Genomic DNA, 15,897 nt, shown 5'->3' on the forward strand with positions numbered 1-15,897 from the left:
ACTTACCCTGTCTCTCTGGTTACCAAACCCATTGGTCCTTTTACTTTTATTCCATTAATTTTTGACAGCACACAAAAGTATTCAGTGGGCTCATAACAGATATAATTATCACATAGTTGCTACACGATTAGTTGATTTCACTCCTATTCAAGTATATTTTGCTTCTGGAACTTGGAAATTTTGACAGAAAGACACAAGTATTTGAATATAAAATTATATTCAATTTATAAAACTGTCAACAATATGTCAACCCAACTAAATATAGTAGGGGATAATGTTTTGAAAAATCTCAAAATGTCTCAATTTTTTAAAAATTCATGTGTTCTTGATGCTTTGTAACTTCAGGAGTCAACCTTGAAGCCAGGGAAGGAGATGGTGAAATCAAGAAGCAATTGATCCTCTGTGACCGCCAAAGCAGTGGGGGAAACTCAGATTAGGATGCAGAGAATGTGAAAAGACTGTTCAGAAACATTGAGGAGCAAAGAGAGTAAGTTTTGAGCAACTTTGGGGCCAAAGTCTAGAATGAGGTCATCACACTAACTGTGTGTGTGCTGTCCATCCCAAGAGCCTCTTCAGTCCTTGTCAAAGACAGTGCTGGCCTTCCCTCCTTTCATCAAACCTGCATCGGCATGTTAAGAAGGCTGAGGGTAGGCTGTGGGTAGAGCACTTGCCCAGCTTGTGGGAGGCTCTCGGTTCTATCCCAGCACTCAAAAAAATACTAGAGGCAAAGACACGTTGCTCTCCTCGCCATCTGGGGCTCTTGGAGATTATCTTTTAGACTTTCTTAATATGGAAGAAATCCGTTTAGAAGAAATATATCTGTGCCATGTGTTTGAGCAGAGAGGGAAGCAATAATTTGGCTTAGGTTTCTTTGGCAAAGAAGAAATTAACAAGAAGTACCTCTTTTGCTGTGTGTAGTAGCTCATGTCTGTAATTCCAGCACACTGCGTAGTTGAAGCAAGAGGAGGACTACAAGTTCAAGCTCAGCCTGGGAAACTTGATGAAATCCTATCTCAAAATGAAAACTAAGGTTGGAGATTTAGCTCAGTGGTTCTGGCGACTGTCTCGCAAGCATAAGGACTTGAGTTTGGTCCCCGGTACAAAAACAAACAAACAAACAAAGAACTAAAAGTGTGCTGGGGAATATAGCTCAGGGTGAAGGCTCTGGGTTCATTCATCAGTGAAGAAAAAGAAGGAGGAGGAGCTGGAGGAGGGAGAAAAGAGGGAGGAGAAGAGGAAGAAGATGGAGGAGGAGGTGAAGAGGAGGAAGAATAAGAAGGAGAAGGAGGAGATGGAGGGAGAAGGAGATGGAGAAGAAGAAGGAGAAGAGGAGGGAAAAGGAAGAAGATAAAAAAGCAGGAGGAAGACTACAGGGGGAGGAAAACAGGAGGGGTAGGACAAGAAGGAGGCAATGGAAGAGATGGGAGTAGGAGGAGGAAGAAAAAAATTGTTCATTGATCCCCTTTCCCTTGAGGAAGGCGAGGCAAGAGCTTGGAGGGTTCACTGGAAGGTTTGCTATGGCAGGACAACAGGGCCCCAGAGCGGAAGGCGACAGTGGAAAGGCACTGACAGTCAAAGCTCGGAGTCCACAATGCTAGTGGGGTCAAGAAGGGGCATGAAGAAGCAGGGAGGACCATCAGGCTCCCCAGATGTGTAGACAGGACCCCAAGACCTCCAGTTAAAAGCTCAGCTGCAGAAACCCGCAAGGAGAGAGCAGGTAAATGAGACACGAGGCGTTGAGCCCGGAAGAAGCAGAAGACAGTACAGGGACCCTACTGGGGATCCCTTCTCCACATCTTTCTCCCTTTGACCATAGAACTAAGCCTCTTGGAGAAGAGTGGGCAGGAGGGGGGCATTTTTAAATACTGAGTTACTGGGTTGTGCTAACAGGACCTGAAAAAATGTTGGTACTCATATCCCACAGAGTAAAGATTTGTACAGAAGTTCTGATGAGAGAAAGAAAGGAAGAAGAGGAAAACAATATAGAAACATTTTTTCCTCTTGACCACAGTAGAGTGTAAGCAAATTTTTGACCTCATTTTAGAAGTTTGTCTGTCTTTTCCAGGCACATTCTGCTAATACTTCTCTGCATACTTGGCCAGTCAATAATTACAGGTGAGTTAGGCAGGAACATAATCCTGTAGATGGGCCTGCATCAGCTCCTCATTTCCTGTTTTCCTTGCTGACTTGTGCTTTTCCCTATCGTGGGGCTTTGTGTTTATCACTGACAGGCTGCAAGCATCTCTCCCTGCGCTGTGTTTGCATGGTTACTTGGCAGCCTCTAAAGTGCAAGGGTTTGTGTTTGTCAAAGTAACAGACAGAGAAATCATCACCACCATAGGCTCTCTGAACTTTGAAAGACTTAGGAAGAGAGAATTTTAAAAAAATACTGAGGGTGGAGATCCCCCTCTGAATATGGACAGCATTGTCCAATAGACTGGGTGCCTAGAAGCGACAGAAGCAGAAGAGCCAGATATGGATGCCTGCAATCCCAGCTCTCTGGAAGGCTGAAGCAGAGTCACGCATACAACCCCAGCCTGAACAATTTAATGAGATCCTGTCTCAAACAATAACAAAGGAGCTGGGGATGCAGCTCAGTGAAAAAGCCCTGGGTTCAATCTCCAGTACAAAAATAAAAAAGTAGGCCAGGGATTTAGCTCCGTGGTTCTGCCACCTGCCTCGCAAGCCTAAGTACCCGAGTTCGATCCCTGGTACCAAACCAAACCAAACCAAACCAAACAACAACAACAAAACAAAACCGAGGGAACCAGTACCGGCATTCTCTCTCCCTCTCCCTCTTCCTCCCCTCTGTCTCCTCCCCTCCCTCTCCCTCTCTCCCTCGCATGTGATTCTCTTTCCTGGCTGCCATGAGGTAAGCGGCTTTCTTCTTCCATGCCCTTCTGCCACGACGGTTTTGCCTTATATCCAGCCTAACATGGACTGAAGTCTCTGAAATCTTGAACCAAAATAAAACTTTTCCCTCTTTAAATTGTTTATCTCAAATTGTTCTGTTACAATGACAAAAAAATCGGACAAATGTGCTGTGTAACTCAGACCTAGCCTGACTTTGAGCAGGTACAGGATAGTTTAGTTTATAATGTAGAAGAAATTGAGAGAACATTACTCACACCCATCTTTTACCGTAAGTGGCAGAGTCTTACACTAAAAACACTTAATTATGCTGACAGGAAATACCTGATTTAGCGCGGACTGAGTATGAGGTTAAATTGATGTGTAAATATTTATAACTGGTAGAAAAATCAAACCTTGAAGTGGTAAGTCATTCTAAAACTGTGCTTTGGAGAGGTCAAGTAGAGATCGACTTGCCCAAATAAAAATTGGCCAGAAATAGTTTTTCATCCATTTTCGGGATAAACACATTGGTTGCAGGAAGTGTAAAGGAAATACTTGTGAAGACAATAAAAATCTTACTGATTATAAGCTCTCCTGGCATAAAGGTGATGGGATCCATTTTTGCAGACCCTGGAACGGTTCTGTGGTTAATGAGATCACACACAAGGCCACAGCCTGTCCTTGAGACTTCATTTCCACCATTTTCTAGCTGTGTGACCTTGGCCAGTTATTGAAGTTCTCTTTGCCATTAGATAAAATGGGGTTCATGTAGCAGCCAGCTCAGAGATTTGAGAAGAAAATTAAATTGTGTATTGAAACACGATCATGACGGTGTCTGGTCATAATATGCTAAGTAGGTGTTTGCTACTCTTGTTTGTTAACTTCTATGGGCCATCTCTAAGTCCAAACAGTTATGCTGCACTGGCCATGAGGTAAAGTGAACTGCTAAGCTCTCGAGCAAATGCAAAGCTCACGAGTTTTATGGTCCTCCTCCTGTTACCCTTACCACCGAAGTACCACATTTATTTGGGTTTAAATAAGGTTAACATTAAAGCCTCTCATGCAGTGACTTTGCTTCCCTGGCTCCTTTCCAATTTTTATTATTTTTGGTGATTTTCATGATAACAAGACACAGAAACCAGTGCCCTGCGTTCTGCAGCTCCTATATTCTAGCCAAGTTGCCCCACAATGGGCTTTGTGCACCTCAGGGGCTCCTCTGTCCTGCCTTGAGGGGTGCTGAGGGGCTACAGAAAGCTGTGATCTGTATTTAGGGGGTGTCCGACTTGGGGTGAAGTAGCCTCGGAGGCAGGTGGGGCTGCACTGGCTAATAACCCACACCCACTCCTTGCCTTCTTCACATTGTCCTACTGGGGTGCAGCCTGGATAGCAGCGCAGAGCTCAGCTCTCAGGAGCACTCTGCGGCTGGCTCCACACTTGCTTTTGCCCTTTTGACATTCTGAATACTTTTATGTTTGAACTTTTGTTTGGGAAGAAAGGTCTACTGGGAAAATGGAGCATGTCCAGGAATACAGGAAATAGGCACAATGTAGTCCCTCTTCTGTACCACTGCTGCCTGGGAGCACAGAATCGGGTGGGACCCCCACAATGTGTGTCAGTTCAGAGGCTCAGAGTGAAAGCGAGTGTAAGTGTGTTATGTTCCTGGCTGAGTAGAAAGGAGGGTAGAAGGTGGCTAGGAGTAAACACTGGCAGTGTGAGAGGCCACACTGAAATGGGAAATTACTTCCAACAAAAGTAATATTCAAAAGACAGGCGAGCCTTGGTCTTGGATTCTGCAGCCTTTAGAACTGTGAGAAATGTTTGTTAAGGCATTCAGACTATATTCATGTTAGAGCAGCTCTAAGACATCCAGTTTTAGCTACTCTGAGCCCTCCTGTTAGTATTCTCTCCATTCCTAATGGAGACATGGGCTGAGAACTCCCCAGGGTCTTTTATCAAAGGGAGACAGCCCCTTCGGCTTCCAGCCCTATCATTTCCTACCATCAAGGCCCTAACCCAATCTCTCTGGCCAGGGAAGGGAGAGGAGGCGAGCGTCATGCCAGCCTTTCCATTCTCCTTCTGTTTGCTTCTGTGTCCGATACTCTCATCTCAGCTGACCCCAAACGATGATGATCAACTAACTAGTCGATGAGTAAGTATGCACTTTGGGGAGACACATTCTAAAGATATCTGTCATGTCTGTGACTCAGCTCTAGCCCTGTTGGGTTACTCTCTAACTTTTGGGACTCTCCCCTCTCTCTCTCTCTCTCCTCTCTTCCTCCCTTCCTCCAATTAAATAATAATTGAAGCCAACTAAATGAAGAGTGAATTGATAGAAAGCTACACCACCAGCATCATGAGAAAAAGTCATGAAGACTGTTTGGGTTTTCTTTTTTAATGTAACATCATCTTTAGTCAGTGAGCAGCCCACACTTTGGTCTCCTTGGAGAAGAGCACTTGCATGATTTTCGTGCAAACAGAGGTTTAGTAATTAAGTGAATAATTCCAGCAAAGCAAGGGCAAATGAGGGGCCGGGTCACTCATTAGGTGAGGTGACAAATGGCTGGCTGAGGTCCATCATCAGCACTGCAGTAATTAGGAGATGTTAACAGAGTTGCTGCTAGTACATAGCTTTGTTCCCATCCATCCATCTGTTTGGCAGATCAACTTAGAAGGTGAATTTTAGTTAGCTTTAGGAGAAGAGAATTAGTTAAAAACACATAATTTCCCAGCAAGAATTAGGTGCTTTATTATTTAGCAATCTCCTCAAACAGTAATTGCTTAAATATTTGCCAGGAACTTTCAGGCAGCTCCCATCTGTCACTGACTTTGTACTGAAACTATTCCAGTCATGTGGGTCGGTGTCCTCACTCATCAGGTAATTCAAGGGTCAAGCAAACTCCTGAGTTAGCTACATGTGCTGCTTTCCCTCCCACTTCTTGCTTTCAGCACAGGAAGGACACAGTCATCACCAAGCTCTCTAAACACCATGGTCAACACTTTGATGGGGAAGTCTGACATCACTGGTTTAAAAAGAATCTCTTTCCCACTGCACAGTTTTATAATAGAAAGCTGATGAGAAACTCTCCCTGAGTTGGAGCCTATGGCGGCCTCTCTGAAGCATGAGGGACAAACTAACATGAGGTTGTTATGGTCTGGATGGACTGAAATAAACGGTCCAGGATATCATCACAAATATAAGGCTATCTCCAGAAAATCAATACCTCTACCCTTTGTATTGCCTTGTGTGAGAAATTTGGGAGCATCCTGGCCATTAAAGTTTAGGTTTTAATTAGATAGACAGTACTTAATGCCTACCTGAAACCCTCTTTTTAATTTAACAGGTCTCCCACACTATGCTGAACTTCCACCATAGATATGAATATCACCAGTACCATTGAGGGCAGAGCTGATTCAACTTTAATAAGCACCTCTCTGACCCTCTCCCTCCTTACTGCACTGTACAAAGATGAAAGTCACAATGAGCATAGTGAGTTAAGCTTGGAAAAGCACTGGAGATTCAACCACAAGGAAACAGCACACAGGCTTAACAAGTTAGACATACTGCAGAGCACCTCAGTAAGGCAGACAATTTGTGCAGCGTGCTCTTATCAGTAGTCTTCCCATCTCATCTGCAATTTGCTTCCAGTTCTTCTGGTAGCTGCTTTTGTGCAGTGTCTGTCTAACTGTGTTACACCTCACTGCTATCAGAAAAAGATCAACTGTCTTAGTTAAGGTGAAAAAGAAGACAGCAATGTCAGGCAACCCATGACAGTATGTACCAAAAGGTGGCTATCCCACAGGTGTGTCACTCCTTAGAGAAAGTTTTCACACCGAGATGTCCACAACCTAGTGAAGCCTGCCTGGGATTTTCTTCCTCGTAGTTCCAAGGGTTTTGTTGTTGTTACTGTCCTGCTTTTAAAGTGCTAGGGATCAAGTTCAAGGCCTTGCACATGCTAGGGACATTCTCTGTCACTGAGCTACACCCCCACCCCTTTCTGGGTCTCCTTGAAATAAATGACAGCCTGGAACTCTTCTACCAGGTCAGCTTCTAGGATTGTCTAACACCAAAAACACTTGCCACTAACCTGCCCACCACACACTGCCTCTGTGCTGAGTGGCCAGCACCAGCCTAGATTGGTCCCCTGATGTTGTCTTGGCAAGGTCCAACATGACTGAATAAAGCCCAAGGGGAGGAGGCACAGAGGAGATTGTTGCATGGACCAGTATGGTGCTGAGAGTGGTTCTATGTTAGGCATCGGCTGAGATTATTCTGATGCAGGTCTTACCCATTGGGCTCCATTAAATTACCAGCAATGAAAGCACGAAGAGAATACAGCACTGAAGGAGACTGGATGGTAACATACTCATACTCCCACTTCAAGGATTTCCACTTTCTCTTCTTCTTTATGATATTCTGGAATGTTCTTTAACTCACATTTACTGTAGGCTTTGCTCCATAATGGTCGACTCAAAGAAAAGGTCAAATATTAGAAAAACTGGTGTCAACAGATGCAATTTTGCCATTCCAGTTTATTGAAATGAGTAAATTTATAGCTTTAATTTGCATACAGAAAAGTGCAATAGAAAATAAGTATATACAAAACAGTTGTGTGGCTGATCATTGCTTTCAAAAATTCAACTACCTAGAAATAGATGCCTCCAGTACAGCACTTTTAGGTATTTGGACCTTTAAAGTACTATTTCAAGTCTTTGTTTATGACTGAGTAGGAAGCCAGACGAAAAATTATGCCATGTATAATCAGCTGTTCCCATTAAACACAAAACCACAGGACTTTAGCATGGGCTACCTGGAGCTAATCAAGAGGCTCCCAAGGTCACCTTGTTTAAATCCTGAGCAGTTGTCCACTTTATTCCCGGAAAGGTAACACTGGATGTGGTTGATTAACACCCACAAGAACCTGAGCATTGAGGGTCAAGAGATAACATTTTTAAAACCCCCACATAAAACAAAACTCATTTTGGCAAGAACAAACCCTTCAGAACTGTGCTAACAATAGGACTGAAAATGAACTGGGAAAGTTTCCAAGGTTATGGGGAAAAAATACTGCAGACATGAGATTTTTGACGATAACGCCAAATACTTGTCCATAACCTTTTCCCCTCCCATTTATCTTCCTACTAACTATGAAACTGTGGCTTCCAGAAAGTTTTCCAGTTACTTGGTAAAGGACTTGCATGTCCCCCATCCTCCAACAAGCACCAGTGTGTTGGGCACAGTCACATTTAGCTTCATGATGCGCTGTTCTGTAGAACACGGTCCTTCATTGCGGAATGGAGCTCAAATTCTCTTCCACATTCATCTGTTTCTGGACTTCAGCTTGAGGGTGCTCCCTCCTCTGTGAAAGTTTACAGGGTGCACACATACAGTTTCTGGGACTAGCATTTACTCAGGAGCAAGCCAGGCTCCGGGTCTGTGAATCATTTGATATTTTTTTAATCCCATGAAAACCTGTTGTGTGTAAAAAGCAAAACAAAACAAAACAACAGAAACAGAAAATAAAACAAAACAAAACAAAAACAAACAAAAAGCCTAGATGGGGGAAATCCGAGCCCAGGAACAATACAGACTGAACAGAGAATCAGAGGGAAAAGACAAAGAGAGATGAATGCTTTCCCCTCATTTGCAATAGCTAGAAAGTTAGCACAAGGACAATCTTGGCTTTGAGAGAGGTTGATCTTAAGAAAGAGGAGAAACTGTCTTTAAAAATGTCCTCAGGTGTATTAGAGTCCAAAGAATCTGAGGAGAAGTTGGATTTCCATTTTATTTAAACATTTCTCTGTGATGGTTGGAAGTTCTTTTAAAAAAGTGTCTTGTTTTACTAGAATTTTAGGTTTTATGCTCTAAAAGAGAACCCTCAGAGTAAGCAAGAAGGAATTGGCCATTTACTAAAAACAGTGTGATATAAAGGGGTTGGCGTCTGCATCATCCAACCAGAAGGCAGAGGGTATAATGTTTGGAAGGGTCTAGGAACTCGACAGATAGTAATTTGGTAGGAAAGCTACTTCATTTACATTTGAACTAAAGAGTTTAGGGTCTTAATTTACTTAAAGCCATTGATTCAGTTTAGCTTTAGCTTAGACATAAAGTGAAAGAAATTTTACAAGTGGAAGAGGCAATAAGAAATAAGGCAACAGATAATTTGTCAAAGCTGGAACAAGGACAGTGGTCAGGAAGTGTCTGACTTTTAGCTTTGTCCTTGATGACTAAGGCCAACCTTATCACGCCGTGGATAGTCAGCATTCCAAGTTCCTACAGAAATATGGAGAAGAAAAAACTTCCGATTAGAATGTTTGGATTGAATATCAATGTGTTAAATATCTAGTCATTATTAAGCAATGTCAATAATAGTATCTCCCAGGCCGATGTGAGGAACTGAAGAAAACAATAAATGCAGAACAAGCAATAAAGTGATTCTGAAGTGCTCAGTAACATTAGCTGTTTTCTTTCACAAGTTATGTCCATCTAATATATTCATTTAATGGGTTATTGTCATTAGTATTTGTGGTTAATGTCTTACTGTGCTTAATTTACCAATTAAACTTTATCCTGCTGTGCATGGGGAGAAGAGTGTGGAGAGGGTTCAGTGCTATCTGAGGTTCCAGGTAAGCACTGGGAGTCTTGGAACTTACCGTCTGCCGGTAAGAGGCTGCTGCAAACTCAACCTGACTGTGGAGGTCACATGTGAGATTATATATTTTAAATATTTTTAATTATACATCAAGGGTCAAGGCATAGTTCAGTGGCTATGCTTCCATAAAGGAATACTGCAGAAAAACGGGCTTGGATTCTTTTCATTCTTTTAATTGTTCTACCCTTAGCAGCTGCCCCTACCTTCTCCAAAATGGAAACATATCTCCTTTTCCCTCTTAACTTCAGTCTTTTAAAATAGGAACACATTAGTACTGTTGAAAAAGAACAGGTTCCATCAAGCCCTGGCAGGGGCTAAGCTGCAACAGGTTATACCCAACAGTTTATCTAGGAAGAAATCCACTGCAGAAGAACCAGCCTTCTGACTAATTTTGATCTTTGACTGGTTCTGAAGGAAGTAGTGCAGCTGCCTCCAATTTAGAGTTGATATCACAGATTACTTGAGAGGGCTCATAAAAAAGAAATACGTGCCGCAGGATTAGTGACCATGATCTATTTAGTTAACTTGTTTGGCGGCTTCAGAAGGTCCTCAAACGTGGACCTTTTTTCAGGAAAACAAGTTACCACTAGGACACTTTGCAATCACTTCGATATGCAAGATAAAAAGCTAGGAAGCTAAAAAATTATGTTGAGTTATATATTTTTTAATCATTTCAGTTAGATTTTTTTCATTGAGTTTACTGGTACTTTTTAAGTATACAATACAGTTACATTTATCATTGGGATCTTGTACCTTTACATGACAGATTTGGTTCTCATTTTTGAGTTATATCGTTATATTAAGTTTTACTTCCATTCAGAATTGAAATATCAAAACTCAAGCTTATCCCATGGCTGTATCATCACATCTTAATGCATTTAATAATTATTTTCACTGATGTCCAGCTGTTGTTGAATTACCTCAGTATAGAGTTCTATAACTGCTAAATTATAGATTTTTATTTTCTTTCCAATTCTGAAAATAAAATCTCACTCTTTACCGGTGTCATCCCTCCCACTCCCAATAAGCTGAATAGGAACTTCGACTTACAGTTAGGCAAAAGGATTTCCAAAAGCATCCCTATATACATCGGAAGATGCAGGTTGAGGAGAAGCCATCTAAAGAGATATAATTCAGGCAACAAATGTAATTATAGTCATAAAAAACAATTAGAACTTCTCAAATTCCTTTAAAAGTCATTTAGGTCATAAACAAACCAATGGATTTACAATTAATTGTGCTTACTGGTTTACAGATGGTGATGTATACTATTAACTAAAAATCAGGGTTCAGCTGACTTATTCTGCCTCTGCATTTAGAAAATATTTTTATGAGCTATAAAATCATAGGTAGGAAATCAAGAGCTTAGATCTTTAAATGGATTTTAAGATATCATTTTGGTTCACTTTTCTCTCAAAATGCTTTCACAAGCCAGATGAAATGAGTGAGGAATGGTGTCTTCTATTTTTTTCTCCAATCCAGGAGAAAGTAGTTCTTGTAAAAATAACCTTAGTCCAGTTTGAATGAATGTTTATCCTGGGAAGGTTCTCATGATAAATCTGAGGAGTTGATACTTACAGAAGGTTGTGGTGAGCTGAAGGAATCTTTAGAGAAAGGATTCTCAAAGGCTTTGTTGGTTGATTTGGTAACTGACAGGGAACCTTGTCTGGGGGCTGGCTTTGGTGGTTCTAGAAAGAAAAATCCCAAGCAGTCAGGAAATGAGGTTTCCTCAATTGTGGCACATACCCCCCATTCAGTTTATCTTTGAAATTTAGTTGTTTACTTTTGTAATATACACCCAATGGTATAAAAATCACTGCAAAATACTAGGATGCTCCGTGATTACCATAAACAAATCGATCCCATTTAAGAAGCGAAAGCCATATGTATTTGTCTGAAGTGAGTGAGATTCAGAGCTCCCTTAAAACCATGGGAAATGGACGAAGCTTTATTATATAGTCCTCCAATCCGTCATATTTCAACAACTCTTGGCAGCCCTTTTAATAACTATCACTAGAGGGCAGCATTGGGCCAATCTATAAAATTGGCTAAGATTAATAGTTGGGTCCAAAAGGTAAACGGTTACTGTGGTCTGCAAAACTACTGAATACCAAAGAAAACAAGAGTGACTATTGGAAGACAAGAGAAGGCTCTTCTGAGGGGCCTCCTTGGACCCATATGACAGCAGAAACAGCTGGCACAGCAGGCAGAGAAGTGAGTACTCACCGCTGAGCTTGTTGATCTTGTTCAACAGTTGATTAGCATCAAAATCATCATGGTCTACATTCTCTTGGGGAATGCCAACTTTGCTGTTGAAATAACTGGAAAAGGCACTGGAAGTCCCAGAAGAAGGCTGCTCTCCCTTCCTTGAGGGCACAGCAGGTGGCTGCCGCAACTGGAAGTCCTTAAACATTTCTTTCACTTCCTTGACTTCTGTATCCCCAAGCGGGTCTAAGGCAGTGAAGGCATCGCTGGGGATGTCCTTTGGAGCAGTTCTGGGAGGTGGCTGAGGAGGACTGACTACAAGTGAGGGCAGCGTGGAAGAGGAAAGAGCAGATGGTGGAGGAAAAATATTGCTCTGGAAAGGGTTCCCCAATGGGCTTGTTGCTGGCCAACAATTGGGTACCACAGATACAGAAGAACCCCAAACTGCAGGAGGTGAGGGGCAAGTTGAGGCTATAAAAGATGAAGGCTGACTCCAACACTGAACAGCTGGGCTAGTACCGAAAACAGCTGCCTGGCTGAAAGTTGCAGGTTGGCCTCCTAACATGGCTCCCGGGACTATTGGAGTGGACTGGTTAAAGACAATGGGTGCGTTCCATGGTCCTGCTTGAGGGGGTGACACCGGTGTACCACCTGAAGGAAGAAGGAGAAGGCGCTCATCAGGAGACAGCCCTGAAGTGGACTCTTTTGGAAGCAGGAGTCTCTGGAGCATTTATAAAGCACCTGTCTAAGCCTTCATTATGCCTTAAGGATGATATGGAAAAAAAAGCTCTAAGAGGTTCAAGCACTGCAAAAGTTAACTGGCTGACACACCATAGCTAGTATTTGAATGCTGGTTGCAATTTCGAGGCCCATGTTCTTTGTACCATATTTTTTTTACTTTCCTCACCAGAAGGTTAATACAATCAATAAATGCCTAATCATGAAAAACTGAGTCTTTATCATACATAAAACAACAATAACAACAAAAAATAATAAAATTGATGTATCCCAAACAACTAGACCAGAGCCTGAAAAAAGTAGGGACTGCTGTGAACATTTCTATATATAAACTTTGCTGGGGATGAAGCAATTAAGATAATCCATTGGATGCTCTGAGTCATTGTCTTTTCATTTAGCAGCTGGCTTGTGCTTGGAGACATGGAAAGCAGCTATTACGCACAAGCATAAGGTCTCAACATGCTTCCATCCCAAAGAAACTATTTCAAAGTTTCTCTGCTTTTTAACACTGCCAAAGTTGATATAGCTATATAGATAAAGTTTGGCTGATGCCAAGACAGCTTTAGAGTTTTATATACGAAAATGGAGGAAAGGCTGTTATCCTGGGAGGGCTGTTTCAAATAAAAGTGCTTCCTGCCATGTATCATTCACCAAACCCTGCCAAAAAGTAGAACAGAGTATTTAAATGAGAAAGGGAGGAGAGAAAAGAAAGGAAACAAACAAAGGTGCAGGGCGTGTGATCTGGGTGGGTGAACGGCTCTATTCCCCGCAGCCTTTTCATGTTCATTAAGAATCAGTTAAATCATGGGGCCGGGGATTTAGCTCAGTGGTTCTGCCGCCTGCCTCGCAAGCACAAGGTCCTGAGTTCTATCCCAGGAACCTAAATAAATAAATAAGAAAAAATCTTTAAAAAAGAGATTAGTTGAATCAGGAAAATCCAGCTCTCTCCAATTCCCTTTCTCTCTTGAGAGGCTTATTCTCTGCATCTTTTTCAAATACATAGAGCATCTTCTGCCCTTCTCTTCCAAGTGTATTAATGAGACAGTTAAAACTGTTACCACTCACAAAATCCCTAAGTTCAGCTTCATATGTCTTTATGGTTGATGCGGATATTCTGCTCTCAAAATCTACTTTATTTGCTGTAAGGTTTGGGAGCACAGTATTCCCCGATTTCTAATCCACTAAGCAGAGGCCTTCCATCTTAGTTTGGGATTATTTTTGCTACTAGAGTGAGTAGTACTTAGTAAACGTTGGCTGGGATTGATCAAGCCAAATACTCTTCTTATACTTTCTTAGTACTCAAATTCTCTCTTGTCATGAATGCTTGCCATGTGGCTGGGAATGCATTTGTACTGACAGAGAGGGAAGTTCTAGAAAAGGCCACCTTATTTAATCAACATGCTTGTTGTGAGGTGACGGAACTGGATAAAGAATGTAATTAAAATTGGGAAAGTTATTGCTGTCTGTGCCCATAGAGAAAAACTCAGGCACACCGGCTTTGAATCCAGAACCCTGTCTTACAGCAAGCACTGGACTATTTTTTTTTTCTACATGGTATGTTAATTCAATATCACAGATATAGAAATTAAGTTTCACTTGCACTAAAGAATGTAAGTCTTCATAAAACACTAGGGGATAATTTCTCTTAGAATCTATAATACAACATAATATAGGCCCTACCACTAGCATAGTGTTTTTTTTTTTTTTGAGACAGGGTCTCATTATATTGTTGAGACTGACCTGGAACTCACTATGTAGCCCAGGCTTGTCTCAAACTCACAGCAATCTTCCCGCCTCAGCCTCCCCAGTTCTGGGATTACAGGCATGTGCCACCACACCCGGCTACTGCTAGTATTTTAAAACAAATTTTATTAAATTTTAATAAAACAAAATTTTATTAAAATTTTCTGAATGAGAAAAGAAGGAAAAAATGGAAACAAAGATTTTTGTAAATATGGAGGAGTGGAGGGGTAGAAGAGAAGGTGAATTGGAAAAAAAAAGAACAAAGATATATCATGTGCAGGTACAAATTTCCAATGATGAATGTGATCATAATGCCTACCTAAAATGTACCGATAAACTTAATGAAAAAATAAACTTTATTAGCTGAAGCCAGAGTCTCTCATTAATAATTTTCATCAGTTAGATGTGCACACACGCACAAAGAGGTAGAATTCTATCAGCTTTCACTTTGGACTGCGTGGCTTTCCTTAGGAAAATTCATGGCTTTAGTCATAGATCCTATCAATAAGAGTGGTGTTTGGAAAAAGAGAAAATTATTATATTTTCCAGGAACAAAAGGCTTTCCCAGTATATGCTAATTTTGGCCTTCATTGCCATCTACCACATTCCACATGTTGTATTTCTAAGACATTTATATCCCAGCTGGAGAAAATAGGGCCAAGGACTAAGGAAAAGGCAGCATGGGTATAAAACATCAATTTTATTGCCTTCTGAAGCTACATGGAAAAACGGGGTAGCCAGTCAAAGCCTAGGACTCAGCTTTCTCTGACACCCTCTCCCCACCCCCGCAGGTCTCCAGAGGAGACAGTTCCCCAGCTGGTCCAGCGGAAGCCAGACCTCCAACCTTCCATGGCTTGGCTGAGGATCCCTGCTAGTGGACAGGGGCTATACTGTAGAGCTCAGTTTGAGATCCATGTCAGAACTTAAAAGAATCATCAGTATTCTGCAGTTGTATACCCCAAGGCCTCAGCAGGGGCACTTAGCCAAAAAGCTTCACTTCGTCTGAATAAATTAACAGTTATAGGGTCCAGCTGTATTTTCAGGCTGACTTGTTAAATATTGGCTGTAAAAATCCTTCAGGGTATTGATATTAGACTGCAAAGCTCTGGGATGTGATCATGTCACATGCATTGCATGCCAGTTTTCTGGCTTTCTGTACAGAAAGGTACTAACCTGCTGTACTGGGAATGTAGGAAACAGACCATGCAGAAAGGGGAAGACCCAAGAGACAGAAAATGTTTAGGGAGAGTCCATGAAAATGCCGAGCAGAGACCTGGAACACAACAGCTTCTCATACTCACATGGATTTCAGCCCCTCGGTAGTTCTGTACTACCCCACCCCCACCCTGATAACATTAAACAGATTTATTGTGGCTGAAATAAAATATTTTCCTTTGCAGAAAGCAGCAAAGGGGAAAAGAAGAAAGAGAAGAAGAAGAAAGAAGAAGAAAGAAGAAGAAGAAGAAGAGGAAGAGGAAGAGGAAGAGGAAGAAGAAGAAGAAGAAGAAAGAAGAAGAAGAGGAAGAGGAAGAGGAAGAGGAAGAGGAGGAAGAGGAAGAGGAAGAGGAAGAGGAAGAGGAAGAAGAAGAAGAAGAAGAAGAAGAAGAAGAAGAAGAAGAAGAAGAAGAAGAAGAAGAAGAAGAAGAAGAAGAAGAAGAAGAAGAAGAAGAAGAAGAAGAAGAAGAAGAAGAAGAAGAAGAAGAAGAAG

At 41.7% G+C, this 15,897-nt stretch overlaps 1 protein-coding gene and 1 pseudogene across 4 annotated transcripts in view; both read right to left on the reverse strand.

Annotated features, from left to right (window-relative positions):
• Positions 1–480: 480 nt before the first annotated feature.
• LOC117285535 lies at positions 481–621 on the reverse strand (annotated as a pseudogene).
• Positions 622–7,363: 6,742 nt separating this feature from the next.
• Positions 7,364–15,897, reverse strand: part of Dab2 (DAB adaptor protein 2) — a 50,724-nt gene continuing 42,190 nt past the window's right edge. For all 4 annotated transcript variants that reach the window (XM_010607765.1, XM_019205074.1, XM_019205072.1 and 1 more), the window contains 4 exons: positions 11,730–12,359; positions 11,082–11,191; positions 10,554–10,621; positions 7,364–9,124 (listed from right to left, as the gene is read on the reverse strand). In XM_010607765.1, coding sequence (XP_010606067.1) covers positions 10,556–10,621; positions 11,082–11,191; positions 11,730–12,359 — 806 coding nt within the window. In that variant the 3' untranslated portion in view covers positions 7,364–9,124; positions 10,554–10,555. The remainder of the gene's footprint in view (positions 9,125–10,553; positions 10,622–11,081; positions 11,192–11,729; positions 12,360–15,897) is intronic.

This window comes from Fukomys damarensis, unplaced genomic scaffold (genome assembly GCF_012274545.1).
Source record: "Fukomys damarensis isolate Sample0158 unplaced genomic scaffold, DMR_v1.0_HiC HiC_scaffold_1, whole genome shotgun sequence".
Taxonomy (NCBI): Eukaryota; Metazoa; Chordata; class Mammalia; order Rodentia; family Bathyergidae; genus Fukomys; species Fukomys damarensis.